Source organism: Panthera uncia, unplaced genomic scaffold (genome assembly GCF_023721935.1).
Source record: "Panthera uncia isolate 11264 unplaced genomic scaffold, Puncia_PCG_1.0 HiC_scaffold_1642, whole genome shotgun sequence".
NCBI lineage: Eukaryota > Metazoa > Chordata > Mammalia > Carnivora > Felidae > Panthera > Panthera uncia.
The window spans coordinates 6816-22456 of NW_026058297.1; the positions used below are offsets into that span (position 1 = coordinate 6816).

Here is a 15641-nt window from a genome sequence, read left to right on the forward strand (position 1 = left end):
CGCGGACCGGCGCCGCCGCGGACCGCGAGCGAGTCCGGGCAGGTCCTCCCCACGCGGCTGCCCCCGGGGGGGGGGGGGGGGGGGGGGACGGGGGCGGGCGCAGAGTCAAGTTTCGCTACGTCACCGTCCCCGGGAAGTCCCCATAAGAAGAGAGCGCGGGAGCCGGCCGGCGCTCAGACCTGAGAGGTGCGCGCGCCCCTGTCGTCGCTGGTAGAGTTGGGTCCCGCCGCCCCGGTCCGGCCCGTCCCCGCCGCGCGTGCAGCTCGCGTGCCGCCGCCTCGAGGTGTTCGGGGTGGGGGACCGAGACCCCCGGGCTCCTGCGGCACGGTGGCCGGCGGCCGCTGGCGGAGATGCCTGGGAAGAGGACGCGTAAGAGCGCGCAGCCGAGCCCCGCGCGGGCCCCGGCAGGTAGGGAGCAGCTGGGTCCCGCTGAGAACCCGGCCGGGGCCGGGGCCCGGGCGGGGGCCCGGGCGGGGGCCGGGGCCGGGGTCTCGGTCGCGGCGGGCTCAGTCCGTCGGCACGCGGCCTCCGGGTCGGGCAGGTCTGCGCCCCTGCATGTGCTTTGGGGGCGCCTCCAGGAAGCCCTGCGGGGTTTCCCCCGGGACCGTGGAGACGGCGCGGGAGGAAACCCGATTTGGGATGCAGATGGCGGTTTGGGCGGAGGCAGAAAGCCTCTTCTTCGCTTGCTTCGCTTGCTTCGCTTGCTTCGCATCCCCAGTTGCTCAGCCCTGGGGCCGCGGGGAGGAAAAGTGCAAGTGCGGGCGACCATCACGAGGAGAAAGTCATTGTCACGGCAGGTGGGGGCGGGAGAGAGACTCGGGGAGCCTCCAGCGCTTCCTGAGACTAGCCCTCTTCGTCCTGAGGCGAGGACCATGGAGGTCCCCACTCTGAGTGTGGCCACTCTCGGGCCCCCCAACACAAAAAAGCAGTACTTGGCTTGGTACCTTCACGCTCTCCCACAAAGGACTGATGGAGCGCTACAGAGGCCCTGCGAGGACCACTGCGGCCAGGAGCCTAGAAAGTTTTGCTTCTTTGTTAAAAGTGCAACATTTTAACAATCGTTATTATTGCGGGGACGGGATAGGAGAAGAACAGGAGTTGGTCTGCAGTGGTTTTTAATCCATCCACTTTCCCCTCCTCCCCACATATAGCCCCATCAAATAACTTTTCAGAACCCCCCCTACCCCCTCCCCTTCTAAATCTTACCAAACAAGGTAGTCATCTGCCAAGGGGCTGTAGCGAAGAAGGCAGAAAGGCTCTGGGCTCGAAATCCGTCCTACTGCTATTGCATCAGACGATAATGGCCCCCTTTTAAAGTTGGTTTCGCTTTATAGAGCCCCTGAGGCGTGCAAAGGAAGTGGTGATTGACGATACGGCCAAGGCTAACTTTGTACCTTGTACCTTGTTGCTGTCGCTCGGGTCTTGCTTGGGAGGGAAAAAGCTTGGCCTACCTTTTGGGAAGTCCAAGAATTCTCCTGTTTTGGGAAGGCCTAACCTGAGAATAACCTGCCTGCCATTTAACTTCGTTCCCAGTAATAAGGGCCCTCTTAAACTTAATTAGATAGTAATACATTGTTTAATTGAGATATAAGTGACCTGTGACATTGTATTAGCTTTGATGTGGTATATGCATATATCAAATGATGATTTGATCTATGTATACATTGTGAAATGATTGTCATAATAGATTTAGTGAAGATCGCCACTCCTAGTTACAATTTTTTTTGTTATTACATTTATAGAAGTGTAATGAACAGAAAGATTTAGGAAACGACTAGCAGCTATTTTCTGCCCGCTTTTTTGGTGAAAGGGATCATTTTTCTAAAACTCTCCTAGTAATCCTTTTTCTTCAATTATTGTTTGTTTAATTATAATATCTCACATTTAAAACGTAGTACACATGTGAGTTAAACGTTATATTTTCTGCTTCACTCATAAAGGCAACAGATTGGTACAAATTTGGTTTGTCAAAAGCACACTTTACACCAATTCATGTATTGGTGTTATTGTATGTTAGCCAATTTGACGATAAATTATATTAAAAAAAATAAAAGATTATTGGCCCCCAAAGGAAAAAAAAAAAGAGTATAGGAAGATTGTATGAAAAAAAATTGGTTTGTAGGAAGAATTTGATTTACAGTAGAATATAAATTTCTAAGTTATTTTAGAGAATGTGGGCTTAATTTGGATACAAGATTTTATGAGACTAGATTTCAAAGAGTTTTTTTAAATGGGGATAAGAACACATTTGGATTTGCCTATTAATGAAGGCATAATATGACCTGTGAATTACTGCCATTTATAAAATAAATCCTACTTGAAAACAGCATAAAAAAGTTTAGAATTCCGACTTCTGTTCCCCCAACCAGCCTCAAATGAGAGAGAAAAGGATGACATCATCTGAGGCTGGCAAAGGCTCACTAAACTGCGGTGTGTGACATAAATGTCCCTATTGAAAGAAAGATGACATTTACCTCATCCGGCATGCGTTAAAAAAAAAAAAAAAAGACTTCAAAGTAAAAGTCTTCATTCTTACTGTAACCGTTGTTTTTTTGTTTATGAGTCACACCGTGTTAACATATGTCGTGTGTGTTCTAAGTAACCTTTCTCACGTTCAGAAAATGGGTGTGCATAGAGCTAAAGTTGACATAAACGCTTCACTGGATGCACACTCAGCTTGCCCCTTGGATGGGGCTCTTGCCGGTTACAGTTTGTCATGTCAGCATGATTTTGATGGTTTGCTTTCCTTTTCAGAGCCCGAAGTGGAATGTGCCATGCAGCTCCGGAGATTTGGAGACAAACTGAATTTCCGACAGAAGCTTATGAATCTGATATCCAAACTCTTCCGCTCGGGAACCTGACTGCTTTGGGAGCTTTCGAATGAGGAGATTGGTTTGAGACGGAAGGTTCCCCAGTAGATGCAAATTTCATCAGTTAGAAGAGACTGCCTTGTAATGGAGGTTGTGAGGGAGATCTCACTTGCTTTTGGATGCCCTTGGAAACCAGGATGGGATACATCCAAGAGGATTTCTGTCGGGGATTTCCCAGAAGTCATTTTTCTGGGGCTCGGGAGAATGTTATAAGACCACTTTGTTTATTTGTAAGGCAAGAATGGAGGAACTGTGCAACATAAGGAATGAATTACTTATACCTTGAGTTTTTACTTCGAAAATTATTCTGGTATGTGTGCTGAAGGTTGCTGCCCAGGGGTGCTGGCAAACGGATAACGGTGGGCAGGGGCAAGAAAGAGCGAATGTTCAGTGTTGGTTTTCACTTTTGGAAGACAGAAAAGTGCTGTATAGTCTTCAGTTTATATATTACCTTGTTAAAAGTAAAGATTTCATTCTGGAAACACAATGTCATGGCGAATGTTGATCCCATAGGTCACTACAAAATATAGGGTAAATTTGAAAGCTTTTTCCTTTTGACTCAAAATGTATTGCTTCTGTTCGGATGACCCTTCATTGAATTATGTTCCTCTGAATCTTCGCTGGAAAGTCTGTACTTGGGAAAAAATGTGACAGAGATGTTATATGGTGCCAGTAAGATTCTTACCGGTTAGAATGTTACAACATAAAGAACGTGGGAATTTGCATACTGAGAAATAATGGGGGAAAAAGGCGATTTAGGCTTTCTACTGCTGTAATTAAAACTTAGTGAAACAAAAATTCTCAAGTAACTTGATAGGAAAATGAATGTATTTCTAAAGAAGTTTTGAAAATCTGTAAGTTGCCTTTTCTCATACTAGTCAGTGTACCTCTTTCAAGAAGTGGTCCTTTAAAAGAAATTAAGCACGTTTTACATAGGATATACTTTTTTAAAAAAAGAGAATGCATTGCTCATCCAGAATGGAAATCTCATCTATATGTGTAGTTTGCATTATAATAATATGTAGGTTCTGTGAAAGGTATATGAATTTCCCCCTTTTATTGTTAGAAGGCCAGACTACCGACAAAGCCCCCAAATACATAAAAAAGAAATAATAATGTCATGATTGAATTTCAGCAAGAATGATCTTATTTATTTTACCTATTTATAATTAAAGTATTTTGTTCAGTTTCAAAGCGTATTCGTTAAAGTTACATTTTTAGATTATGAGACCAGGCTTTCATAAGTACTTGAACAGTAAGAATGTTTTCATGATAGGCTGTAGTCACTTTAGATGAAAAATTACCTCAGTATCTGTTTTTCTGCAGTGTTACTTAAGGCTGTTAGTTTATTTCGTGGCAACGATGTTTTTTGATCTGTCTGGAGGCAGATATTTTGCCCTATGGATATTTATGGTCTGTAATTGTATTTATACAGGTAAAACTTTATACTGTAGCTGTAAACTATTAAAGATTATCACCAGTCTTGGCTGCGTGTTTACTTCGGTCACGTAAGCTGCCGAATGTTCGTTACGAAACCAAAATCGTTTCACCGATTTCCGTCTGCAGGCACATGGCTGATCACCGCCTCCTGGGTTCCAGCTCTGGGGCAGGAGTGGAAAACACGGGGACGTTTAGCATGACTTCTGCTGTCAAGGGACTTACGGTTTAACTGGCAGAGGAGATAGCGGAAAAAGAAGGTATTCGTGCCAGGCGTGGGTCTCGAGTGCCCTCGCAGTACTGCCTGGAGAGTGATTTACTTAAAGGAGCCTTCAGAGATGTGGGACCTCATTAGAGACCCGTGGAGCCCTCCTTGGTCGCCCTGGGGCCTCTGCCTTGGCAGTTTCCTTTTAGATGGCCTCACGCTTCACCCTTCCTCCGCCCCCACCCCGAGCAGCAAGTATTGCTTCATCCGAAGCCAGTCGTGTGCAGAAGTAGGTGTCACTCGAGTGCCCTTCCAGTGTGAGTGAGAGCTCCAAAGATCCTCCTAATTTGTAGCTTCGAACTGGATGGCGTCTTCCTGCTCAAAGTGTGGAATGTGTATGGCCTCCCTGCGCTGGGGAGGGAGAGAGGAGGGGCTTCAGGAGGAGGGTGACCACGGGAGTGGGAGAGGGTGACAGCCAGCCGGGGACCTGGGTGGGGGGAATGAAGGGCTGCCCCGGGGCATCTCAGGAGCAGGGCTTGGGGGCAGGGGGGCGATTGGCTCTGTAAAGGGTCGGGGATCTGCAGGATTTGGTTTGAGCCTCTCTGGAAGAGTGACTCCTGTCCCTTTGCCTCTTCGGAGAGCCGGAATTGAACCCTTGGTGTTAATTAGGTTTGCTATGAGCGGCCTTGCTGCTCTTTTCTACAGGGAGTAGCAGGAAAGCCTTGAACAGTTCACAATCTTCGGGTTTGCGAACTATGTATGTTCTGAGAACTCTTTTTTTTTTTAAATTTTTAAAATGTTGTATTCATTTTCTGAGAGAGACAGAGCATGAGCGGGGGAGGGGCAGAGAGAGGGAGACACAGAATCGGAAGCAGGTTCCAGGCCCTGAGCTGGGACGCGGGGCGAGAACTCAACGAACCATGAAATCGTGACCTGAGCTGAAGTTGGATACTTAACTAACTGAGCCATCCAGGTGCCCTGAAAGGTATCGATCTTTACTTTTTTTTAATGGTTAAAGAAAAAGAAGCCCGAGTTTGAGCAGAGGCCCTGAGAATGCTGTTTCATACCTAGCCTAGTCTGGATTCCTTTTCAACTGAGCTTATGGTTTCTATGGGGCTTGAACCCCTGAACGGGGAGATCATGACCTGAACAGAAGTCAGTCGCTTAACTGACTTGAGCCACCCAGAAGCCCCCCTCCCCCCCTCAGGACTCTGAATGTAAAAAAATTCCCACGATGCCCACATCATTGTAATTGTAAATGCTGACTAACAAAAAGCTACCAGGAATTAAAAAAACAGTTTGACTTGCATTTATATATTTATTATTTTTTAAAAATTTTTTTAAGTTTATATATTTTGAGAGACAGAGCAGAGGAGGGGCAGGGAGAGAGAGAAAATGCCAAGCAGGCTCCATGCTGTCAGTGCAGAGCCTGATGCAGGGCTTGAACTCATGAACCATGAGATCATGACCTGAGCAGAAACCAAGAGACAGATGCCTAACCGACTGAGCCACCCAGGTGCCCCCGACTTGCATTTATATTTAAGAGAAAACCATAACTCGTATATTTGAAAAGTCACCTAGAAATGGCAAAGCGCTATTCGCAAAATGGTTACATAAAAGTATAATTTTGCTTCTGAATTACTTCTAGTTAGTTTAAAATTGAGCAAGAAGGGGCACCTGGGTGGCTCAGTCGGTTAAGCGTCCGACTTCGGCTCAGGTCATGATCTCACGGACCATGAGTTTGAGCCCCGTGCCAGGCTCTGTGCTGACAGCTCAGAGCCTGGAGCCTGTTTTAGATTCTGTGTCTCCCTCTCTCTCTGACCCTCCCCCATTCATGCTCTGTCTCAATAAATAAACGTTAAAAAAATAAACAATAAATAAAATAAAATTGAGCAAGAAAAAATTCACTGCCTTTTGCACAAACACGTTCGCAATCCTTCACGTTAACAAAGTTACTGTCATTCCCTCCACAGCAAGTATAAGTGAAGCCTTCCCAGGCTTTGCGTCTTGGATTAAAGCAATAGCGAATCACATTAGCAGAGCGCAGCCCCTCACCCTTCAAACTGTGGCAAAACTGATGGACCTTTGCGGGGGGGAAAAATCAGAAATGCAATAATACCAGAATTAAGAAGCTGTGACCATCACTGAGGGAGCTGAAGAAGATCGAATCCCACAGAAACTTCATTCTGAATCCTAAATATACTAAACCGCTGAAAAATTAGTGCCTCTGGGACACCTGGGTGGCTCAGCCAGGTAAGCATCCGACTCTTGATTCCCGCTCAGGACATGATCTCACAGCTGGGGAGTTCGAGCCCCGCATTGTGCTCTGTGATGCCACTGCAGAGACTGCTTGGGATTCTCTCTCACGCACTCTCTGTCCCTCCCCTGCCCGCATGCTTTCTCTCTTGCTCAAAACAAAAATAAAACAAACAAACAAAAAACCCCAAACACAACAAAAACAAAACCACAAAAACCAAAAACCAAAACCAAGCTAAAAAGCAAAAAACCCTTAAAAAATAAAGTGTGCTTCAAATGTCAAGAAAGCTAGCACCTATAGGGACGGAATTTCTTCTGAACTTATGTCCTTGTATCATTTGAATGGGTCATCAGGTAAAAATGGGCTATGCTTCGAGGGATAACATGACATGCTTTGGTAAACTTTCTTATGTTGATAGTTTTTTTTTTAAATTTATTTATGTATTTAAGTAATCTGTACACTCTGCGTGGGTCTCAAATGCACGACCCCAGGATCAAGAGTTGCACGGTCCCCGGACTGAGCCCGCTAGGCACCCCCTCCTATGCTGATAGTTTTATTTGAGATGTTTTTATCAGCTCTCCTACCATCATTAATCGAGAAAACAGGTATCTAATTGTGTCATTTACATTTACACAAACAATTTAAGAGAAAACCGGCAAAAACATCTCAGTAATTCAAAGATTTTGCATCGTCAACACACTACAGCTATAGAGCTTTATCATAGTCTCTCCCAAAGCAAGTTTTCCTTTTTTTTGGTGAATTTATTTATCTCTGTGCATGTGTCTCTCCTGTGCTTAGGTGAAATGCCTGTATTGTCTCTCTACAAATATTAAATACTGCCCAAATAACCCATCATTTCAGGGCCTGTGGGGGCTGGGCAGGGATGCAGGTAGAAACGGGGAGGAAAGAAGAGGGATAGAAATCTCTTTGTGCTGTAATTTGCAATTACTAACTAAAGGATACAGAATTCCCATCAAAACCTTTAAAAAGAAATTTTCAAATTTTTAGCATGTTGAGTCTATACTTATCCCACTATCTCATGTGTACAACTGATTCCATATGTGCTCATGGCACTCATTAATGAATACTGTAATATTTTAGTTTACTTTTTTAAGTAAGCTCTGTGCCAAACATGGGGCTTGAACTCATGACCCCGAGATGAAGAGGCACACGTCCTACCAACCGAGCCAGCCAGGGGCCCCCTGAATACTGTAATTTTTTGTGTACATCGAGGGGATGAGAAATAGTTCTAAAGAAACAATGACGAAGAGGAAGCAAACACTCAAATCATGGCTCTGTCACTTTTCAGCCCTGAGAACTTGGCAATTCATTAGCTTCTCCTAGCTTGTGCTCTCGCAGGTAAAAAATGGGAATAATACTTCATATGGCAATTGTGTGAGGACTGATAATACATGCGGGCGGGGGCGGGGGCGAGGTGGGGGGAAACAAAGGTCGTCTGTCATCTATCACCTCTCTCTTTATCATCTATCTATCAATGTATCTATGAATGAGATAAGTTGTTTTCTTCAGTCTAAAGACTCTGTGTGCTGTGATTTGGGCTGTTTAATCCCTTGCAATAACTCTGCCCCTACCCCAGCACACACACACACACACACACACACACACACACACACCTTTGGGCTGGAACAGCATAAATTGTGAAAAATCTTGCCAAACTCCTCAAACCTTTGTCAGAGGGAATGACCCAGCAGGAAGATAACTGGCACCTTGAAAAAAGTCCACACCAAGAGTGACAAGCCGTACCGAATGGAATCCTGACGCTGGACTTTGAGGGCAAAGCCATCAGTGAGCTTCGAGACCCTGAGCCAGGCAGCCTGTCTGAGCCAGAGTGATTCCCCTGAATCACCTCTCAGGTCACTTGTGGTTTGAGACAGAAACTGGGACGGCAAAGGGGTCTGGAGACATCTGCCACACGCCTGGTCCTAGCAGACCTGCTCCGGACCTCACTCACGGCACACGGTGAACTGAAGGGTTTGCAAAAAGAAGTAGGAGAGTGGGTGTAAAAAGTCCCCTCCAAAAATCTCTTTTCCAAGTTCTTCTCCTCCACATTGATTGAAGTCCTGGAGGAGGTTGGGCAGAAACACCTTGGACTCAGAAGTATTTTCTTGGACATGAAAATTCCCCATGTGTTCTGGCTTCCCCGGGGGGTGGTGTCACTGAGTCTGGGCTGCTTCTTATATGCAGCTGAAAATAGAAGGGGTCACCTGACAGGACACACCCTACCCTGTATCTCACCTCATAGGTCATCGTTCAAGAACAAAACCTGTGTCAGTACAATCCAGGCCCTCTCTCTGTTAAGGACTTTCAGAAATCAGTTTAACAAATTCAGACCTACCGACAGTCTTCTTCCAAATCAGTTGATTTAAAAAAACACCAGAAAAGTGGGAGAATTGAGGAGTTATAGGTGGGGACTTAGGATTCCCTTACTTTGTAAGGCTGGGGCCCCAGACTGCTCCCAGGTGTGATTAGAGACTGCACAGTGGTGAAAAAAAATTTTTTTAAAGAAGGAAAGAAAGAAAGAAAGAAAGAAAGGAAGGAAGGAAGGAAGGAAGAAAGAAAGTCTCACAGTGCATGGAGCCTGGGCTTGGATTTGGGCTGGAAATGGAATGTGCAAATAGCCCTTTGATATTTCTTGTGTCTTAATGAAAGACTTTTTTTTTTTTTTTTCTTTTCATCAGGCTCTCTCACTAATGACCTCTCACGGAGCTAGGAGATTTGCCCATTTCCAACTTCACGTCTATTTTTAAAACCACAAACTTTCTTTCGCCACAATTGTCACTGGCTTTGGACTTTGAAATCAGCTACGGTGTTGCCACTTACTCTTTGCAGGACTCTGGATAAGTGGCTTCGGCTCCGTTCTCTTATAAAACAGTGTAAGATACACCGGTTTCAAAACTTCTGGGGAATCAAACAAGGTGAGAATGTACATGGTGTGTGGCTCGCAGTCATGCTCAGTAAATGCCAGTTAACTTCACTTTCAAGACGGAGGGTTAGATATTAGCTTCCTTACAAAGCTGTGGAAGATCTTGCCCAATTAAGATTATTAGACTCAAATGAAAGCTTTTGGAAAAAAGGCAGTGGTGAAGCTGGAAAGGAAGTGGCAGGTTTTCCCTTGATGAGACCATCTGTTTTTAATTTATAACCTTCTAGTGATGGTAAAACCTTTATTTTCACTCTGTACATAATAGGCTTCATGAATGCTACTGACTTGCCCAAAGCTCCTGGCATGTATTCATATAAAAATGCAGGTCCTGATTTATATAATACTGCATCAAAAAATAGGAAGAAGGGAGGCACCTGGGTGGCTCAGTGGGTTGAGCGTCCGACTTCGGCTCAGGTCATGATCTCACAGCTGGTGAGTTCAAGCCCCGCATCGGGCTCTGTGCTGACAGCTCACAGCCTGGAGCCTGCTTCAGATTCTGTGTGTTCTCTCTCTCTCTGCCCCTCCCCCACTCATGCTCTGTCTCTGTCTCTCTCTGTCTGCAAAAATAAACATTAAAAAAAAATTAAAAAAAAATAGGAAGAAGGTCCTGTGTAGTTACTTTGGACAGATTTGGGTAAGGGAATTCAGCAGGGAATCATAAAAGGCAGTCTCTCCCCTGGGATGAAACTGTGAAAATAAAATGTGCTAATTTGGGGAACAGAGGTTGAATCCTGGCTGCTTCTGTTTTTGGCTTTAGGAAACCACAGGGTTTCCAGAGGACTTCTCTTGAGTCTGTGTTCAGATCACCAATACTTCCCCAAGAGAAACACTTGTTAGTAATCACTCACAAGGTGATACAATTTTATTGTGTCGTCCAGTGGTCACCTACTTGGAACCTCTGATTAGCTTTCTTATTTTATAGGGGAGAGGGCCCGCCTCAGAGAATCAGCAGTCTCCCCGAAGTCGATTGATTGATTGGCAAGTGGCTGGAACACTCATGGGATTCGAACTCGAGCCTTTCTAACCTCCAAACAGTCTTCCCCGGCCACCACAGTCCAGCCGGCTTCCCACAGGGGCCCGGGGAAGGGCCCCCATCCCAGAGCAAAGCTAGTTTGTTTTCCGCTCCGGTGCCTCATTAGATGCAGCCAAGTTTTATGCCCCTGGGTTTTCTAAGAGTGCGGGGTTGATTATTAAACCAGCTGATATGTGAAAAATACTGATAAGGTCAGTGCCAGCTCCCCCCCCCCCGCCCCCCCCCCCCCGCCCCAGCACAGCGCTGCAGCTGGGCGCTCCTAGGTGCTTTCCAACCCCCAGTGATGAAAACGTGACCTCAGAAAGGGTGTCACGTTATTCCAAGAAGCCAGAGGGAACCTGGAGGCAAGGAAGGTGTTGGGGCATCTCACCCCTCCGGAGGGATGTTGTAGGGAATGAGCATGGAACTAATTCTGAAAGGCACACTCCCTGCCGGCTTGCTTTTTACCGGTGAATGCTAAAACAGCACCTTCCCGAGACAGACCTGCAGGAGCTGTTTGTGATGGGAAAGAAAGGGGTTCAAAGAAGCCAGTCAAAACAGCAATTTGTGTGTTTTGTCGGATTGGGCTGCCCTAATTCAGCAAAGCCAAGCAGCGGCGAGGAAGGAAGAAGAAAATGTTGCCACCATTTTTTTTTTTTAAAACCCAAACAATAGAGAACATCTAAGTGAACCAGTCTGCCTTCTTGATGATTCATTCAGACAAGTGTCGGAGGAGGAGGAGGAGGGGCAGGGAGCGTTGGGTGGTTGTGGCGATTGTGAAATCCTTTTGTTTTTCGAAGTTTACTTTTTAGTAAGAGATTCCCAGATCCTCTGTCTGGAGGGCACGCACGCGTTTATCAGAAAGCAGAGAGCAAAAACATCTTACTTTGCCCATCTTAAAAAAAAAAAAAAAAAAAAAAAAAAAAAAAAAAAAAAAAAAGACCCAACGCCGTATGGCACCTGCAAATAAAATGATAAAAATACTCCTTTCCTCTTCTTGAAACTTTTATTGGTGTTGCATTAAAAGGAACAGGTTTCTGAGAGTTAGGACTAAACTTTTATTTAAGTTTCATAATATAAATATAGAAGAACATAAGGAAGTCAGGCTAACACTTCACAGAGGACCCATGGGAGCCCTGGGAAAGTGCCAGCCAGCATGATAAATCTGGACTTTTCTTCCAGACTTGAAATTAACAGACAGGAGGAAGAAGGGCATTAAGGCTGCCTACGTGTGCCACTTCCAACCCACTTTTTCAAGCATCAGCTGGGAAATGAAGAAGTGTGCATTTCTACATGTCTTGGAACAAAGTCTGGTGTAATTTTCAACCCAAGTCATCTTATAGATACATAGGAATTCTCTTCATAATGAATATTGCTAATAGGACATAGATATTAGCCCTTCCATTACGCATTTTACTGTCTCATCCTTAAAGACTAGGGAAAGTTTCCTAGCCCTGGTTTACCTGGACCAGTCCTGGTTTTAAAACTGAAAGTCTCGGGGCGCCTGGGTGGCTCAGTCGGTTGAGCATCCAACTTCGGCTCAGGTCGTGATCTTATAGTCTGTGAGTTCGAGCCCCGCGTCGGGCTCTGTGCTGACAGCTCGGAGCCTGGATGGAGCCTGCTTCAGATTCTGTGCCTCCCTCTCTCTCTGCCCCAACCCACTCGCGTCCTGTCTCTCTCTCAAAAATAAATAAACATTATAAATAAATAAATAAAAACTGAAAGTCTCATGTTCTGCAAATGCCCTCCTGCCTGGGCAACCTGGGACAGTTGGTCACCCTGGTGTGGCTGTAATGCACTTTTATCTCAGAGGATCTTCGTTGAAATAAACTAGATCTCCCTTCTCTTTTCCACTGTCAGCTCATTTGTGAAAATAGAGTAAGTATAGCTCCCCAGCCCTGTGGAAGCCCAGGATTTGTAAGGGGACTGAAAAAGATCATGGATGTGATGCTCTCAGCCGAGAGCCTGGCAGTTAGCAAGCCTCCAATAAATAGTTGCTGAAAAAAATACTCTGGGGGATTACAAAGAGTGTACAGAAGCCAAAGGTTATCACGGTTTTTATTGGAATTATTAAGTACGTACTGAGTGGAGATGTGAAGGAAGTCATGATTCATGGACTTTGCAGTTTAGCTGAGGAAACGGACGAGTGCAACCAGATGAAACATGCAAGTGGTCCAGAATTAACAGTTATAAACCACGAAGGGGTCCCTTGGAGAAAGGACAAAAGTCAGGTAGGGTCAGGCTTTTGCTTTCGGTTTGTTAAAGATTTTATTTTTGTAAGTAATCTCTACCCGCAAAGTAGGGCTCGAATTCACAACCCCGAGATGGAGAGTCGTATAGGTATTTTTTTATTTCAGAGGTAAATGTTGCTTATCAGAGAAGTCATTTCACTATCAAAATGGCCCGTGACTCAGAAGTCTTAACAGGCAGGTCTCCTAAGGTATCATTGGGACACTTATTTAGAGGCTGGTTGACTTCCTCAAACATGTATTTTTATCAGCAAAACCTTTCATCTCCAGTTTTTCATAGGTACTGTTTTCTTAAAGGTTACTAGTGGCCTACCTGCCCCATCCCAAAGGCCTCTTTTAAAATTGCATCACACTCAACCTCAGAACATCACCTCCTCCTTCAAACTTATATAAAGTGATTAGCATACCATATCACATGCCTGAGTCTGCTTAACTCTCCCTGGCAAGTTCCCCTTTCTTGTTCGTCTTTAAATGTCAGTTTCCCAAGGTTCTGCTTTCAACATGTTCTCTAAGAGTAGTGACCTCACTTGCGCCTTTGAAGCTAATTGATTTCCAATTTTCATCTCCGTCTGGTTTCTCTCCCCCTGGGACCAGGCCTGACTCTGTCACTCTGCTAGATTTTTCCACCTCTAGGATTTGTTTATGGTTTTTATTAATTTTGACTTCCTTTCCTTCCCATCTTTGCTGCTTAAAGTTCTGTTAACCTTCAAGGTCAATGTCAAAAGCCATTTCCTCTGAGAAATATTTTCAGATTGCCCAGATCAGAAAGGACATTCTATCTTTCATGTTTCTATAGCACATTTTTCTTATTTTGATCCAACATTTATTTCACTCACATTTCTGTTAGTTGATTTTATGTCAGTCTCTCTAACTTGATTACAAGCTTCTACGCCTATAACACAGATCTAACTGTATTTTTTTAATCCCTGTGCATCACTTCGCAAAATGATATTCATTCACTCATTTGTTCACTTATCCATAAAATAATTTTTGACCAAATGTACCAAGAGCTACATTTGACACTGGAGATATAAGGATAAGATAACAAAGAACATACATCACAGCCTCAAATGTCTCAAAGTTCAGTGGAGGCACCCAAACAGAATCAGGTGATTACAATGAATCCATTAAATATAGTGCTGGGGCTCCCGGGTGGCTCAGTCGGTTAAGGGTCTGACTTCGGCTCACGTCATGATGTCATGGTTCATGGGTTTGAGCCCCGTGTCGGGCTCTGTGCTGACAGCTCAGAGCCTGGAGCCTGTTTCAGATTCTGTGTCTCCCTTTTTCTCTGCCCCTCCCCTGCTCATGCTCTGTCTGTCTGTCTCTCTCTTTCAAAAATAAAATAAACATTAAGAAAAGTCAAGTACAGTGCTACATAGTAAACACAAAGCATTGCTCTCAGGTTCACAAAGTGTGTGTGCATGTGTGTGTGTTTGGCAGAAGGTATTCAAGTCTTCATGGAATATATGTTGCATGAAATGAGTGCATTAGTTATATATTGGTATGTAACAAATAAACCCCCAACTTTCTTCCTTTCTTTCTCTTTCTCTCTTTCTTTCTTTCTTTAGTTAATTTTTGTTTTCAATGTTTGTTTTTGAGAGAGAGACACAGAGTGTGAGCAGGGGAGGGGCAGAGAGAGAGGGAGACAAAGAATCCAAAGCAGGCTCCAGGCTCTGAGCTGTCAGCATAGAGCCCGACACGGGGTTCGAACCCACGAACTGCAAGATCATGACCTGAGCCGAAGTCAGATGCTTAACCGAGACACCCAGGTGCCCCTACCTCCCCAACTTTAGCAGCTTAAAACAATCACATTTATTATCTCATTGTGGGTCAGGAGTCTAGGCATGGAGTAGAGAGATCTTCTCTTCTGTTCTGCTTCCGGGTTTCTCACCTCAAATGCAATCAAGGTGTTAACTGGGCGGTCTCATCTGAAGGCTCAAATGGGCATGGAACTACTTCTAAGCTCTCTCATGTGGTTGGAAGGACTCAATTCTTTAATGGTTGCTGGAGTGAGGTCTTCAGTCTTTAACTGGTGGTTAGCTAGAGCCCAGTTTCTTGCCACGTGGGCTTTCCTCATCTTGCTTCATCAGAGAAGCATTCAAGAAGAAGGAGGGAGAGCGAGCAAACAGAATCATAATATTTTATAGCCTAATCACGGAGGTGACATCCCATCACTTTTGCTATGTTATGTTTGTTAGAAACAAGTCGCTAGGTTCGATCCACACTCAAGGGGAGGGGATTACACAGGGCATAAGTACTAGGAATTGGGCATCATTGACATCTGTTTTGAAAGGCTGTCCACCGCCCCAATGAGTGGGAATGAGAAGGTCACCAGTTCATTTCTTTTTTTTTTTTAATGTTTATTTATTTTTTGACAGAGAGAGACAGAGCATGGGGGAGGGGCAGAGAGAGAGGGAGACCGAACCCGAAGCGGGCTCCAGGCTCCGAGCTGTCAGCACAGAACCCAACACGGGGCTCGAACTCACAGACCGTGAGATCATGACCTGAGCCGAAGTCGGACGCTCCACTGACGGAGCCACCCAGGCACCCCGGTCACCAGTTCATTTCTCTCAGAGGAACCAGCAAGAGCAAATGCAGGATGAGGAGACTAACCCAGCATGCCAGACACTTTGATGCTTCTGGGTCTTCAGGTTTCAGGAAGGAGCG

General features: G+C 45.1%; 1 protein-coding gene and 1 long non-coding RNA gene across 2 annotated transcripts; both read left to right on the plus strand.

Annotated features, from left to right (window-relative positions):
* Positions 1 to 285: 285 nt before the first annotated feature.
* Positions 286 to 4427, plus strand: LOC125917270 (phorbol-12-myristate-13-acetate-induced protein 1). Its single transcript, XM_049623523.1, has 2 exons — positions 286 to 408; positions 2755 to 4427. The coding sequence occupies exons 1-2, from the start codon at positions 351 to 353 to the stop codon at positions 2859 to 2861; spliced, it is 165 nt and encodes a 54-aa protein (XP_049479480.1). The 5' UTR covers positions 286 to 350; the 3' UTR covers positions 2862 to 4427.
* A 1844-nt stretch (positions 4428 to 6271) lies between these two features.
* LOC125917271 (uncharacterized) lies at positions 6272 to 10965 on the plus strand. Its single transcript, XR_007456130.1, has 3 exons — positions 6272 to 6765; positions 9469 to 9705; positions 10636 to 10965. It is a non-coding gene; the product is annotated as an uncharacterized LOC125917271 (long non-coding RNA).
* Positions 10966 to 15641: the final 4676 nt, after the last annotated feature.

Excerpts from the sequence above, each read along its gene's own strand:
- LOC125917270 (XM_049623523.1), top strand. The coding sequence starts at position 351 with ATGCCTGGGAAGAGGACGCGTAAGAGCGCGCAGCCGAGCCCCGCGCGG. Across the intron at positions 409-2,754 it reads CCCCGCGCGGGCCCCGGCAG|AGCCCGAAGTGGAATGTGCC; the intron begins GTAGGGAGCAGC and ends TTTCCTTTTCAG.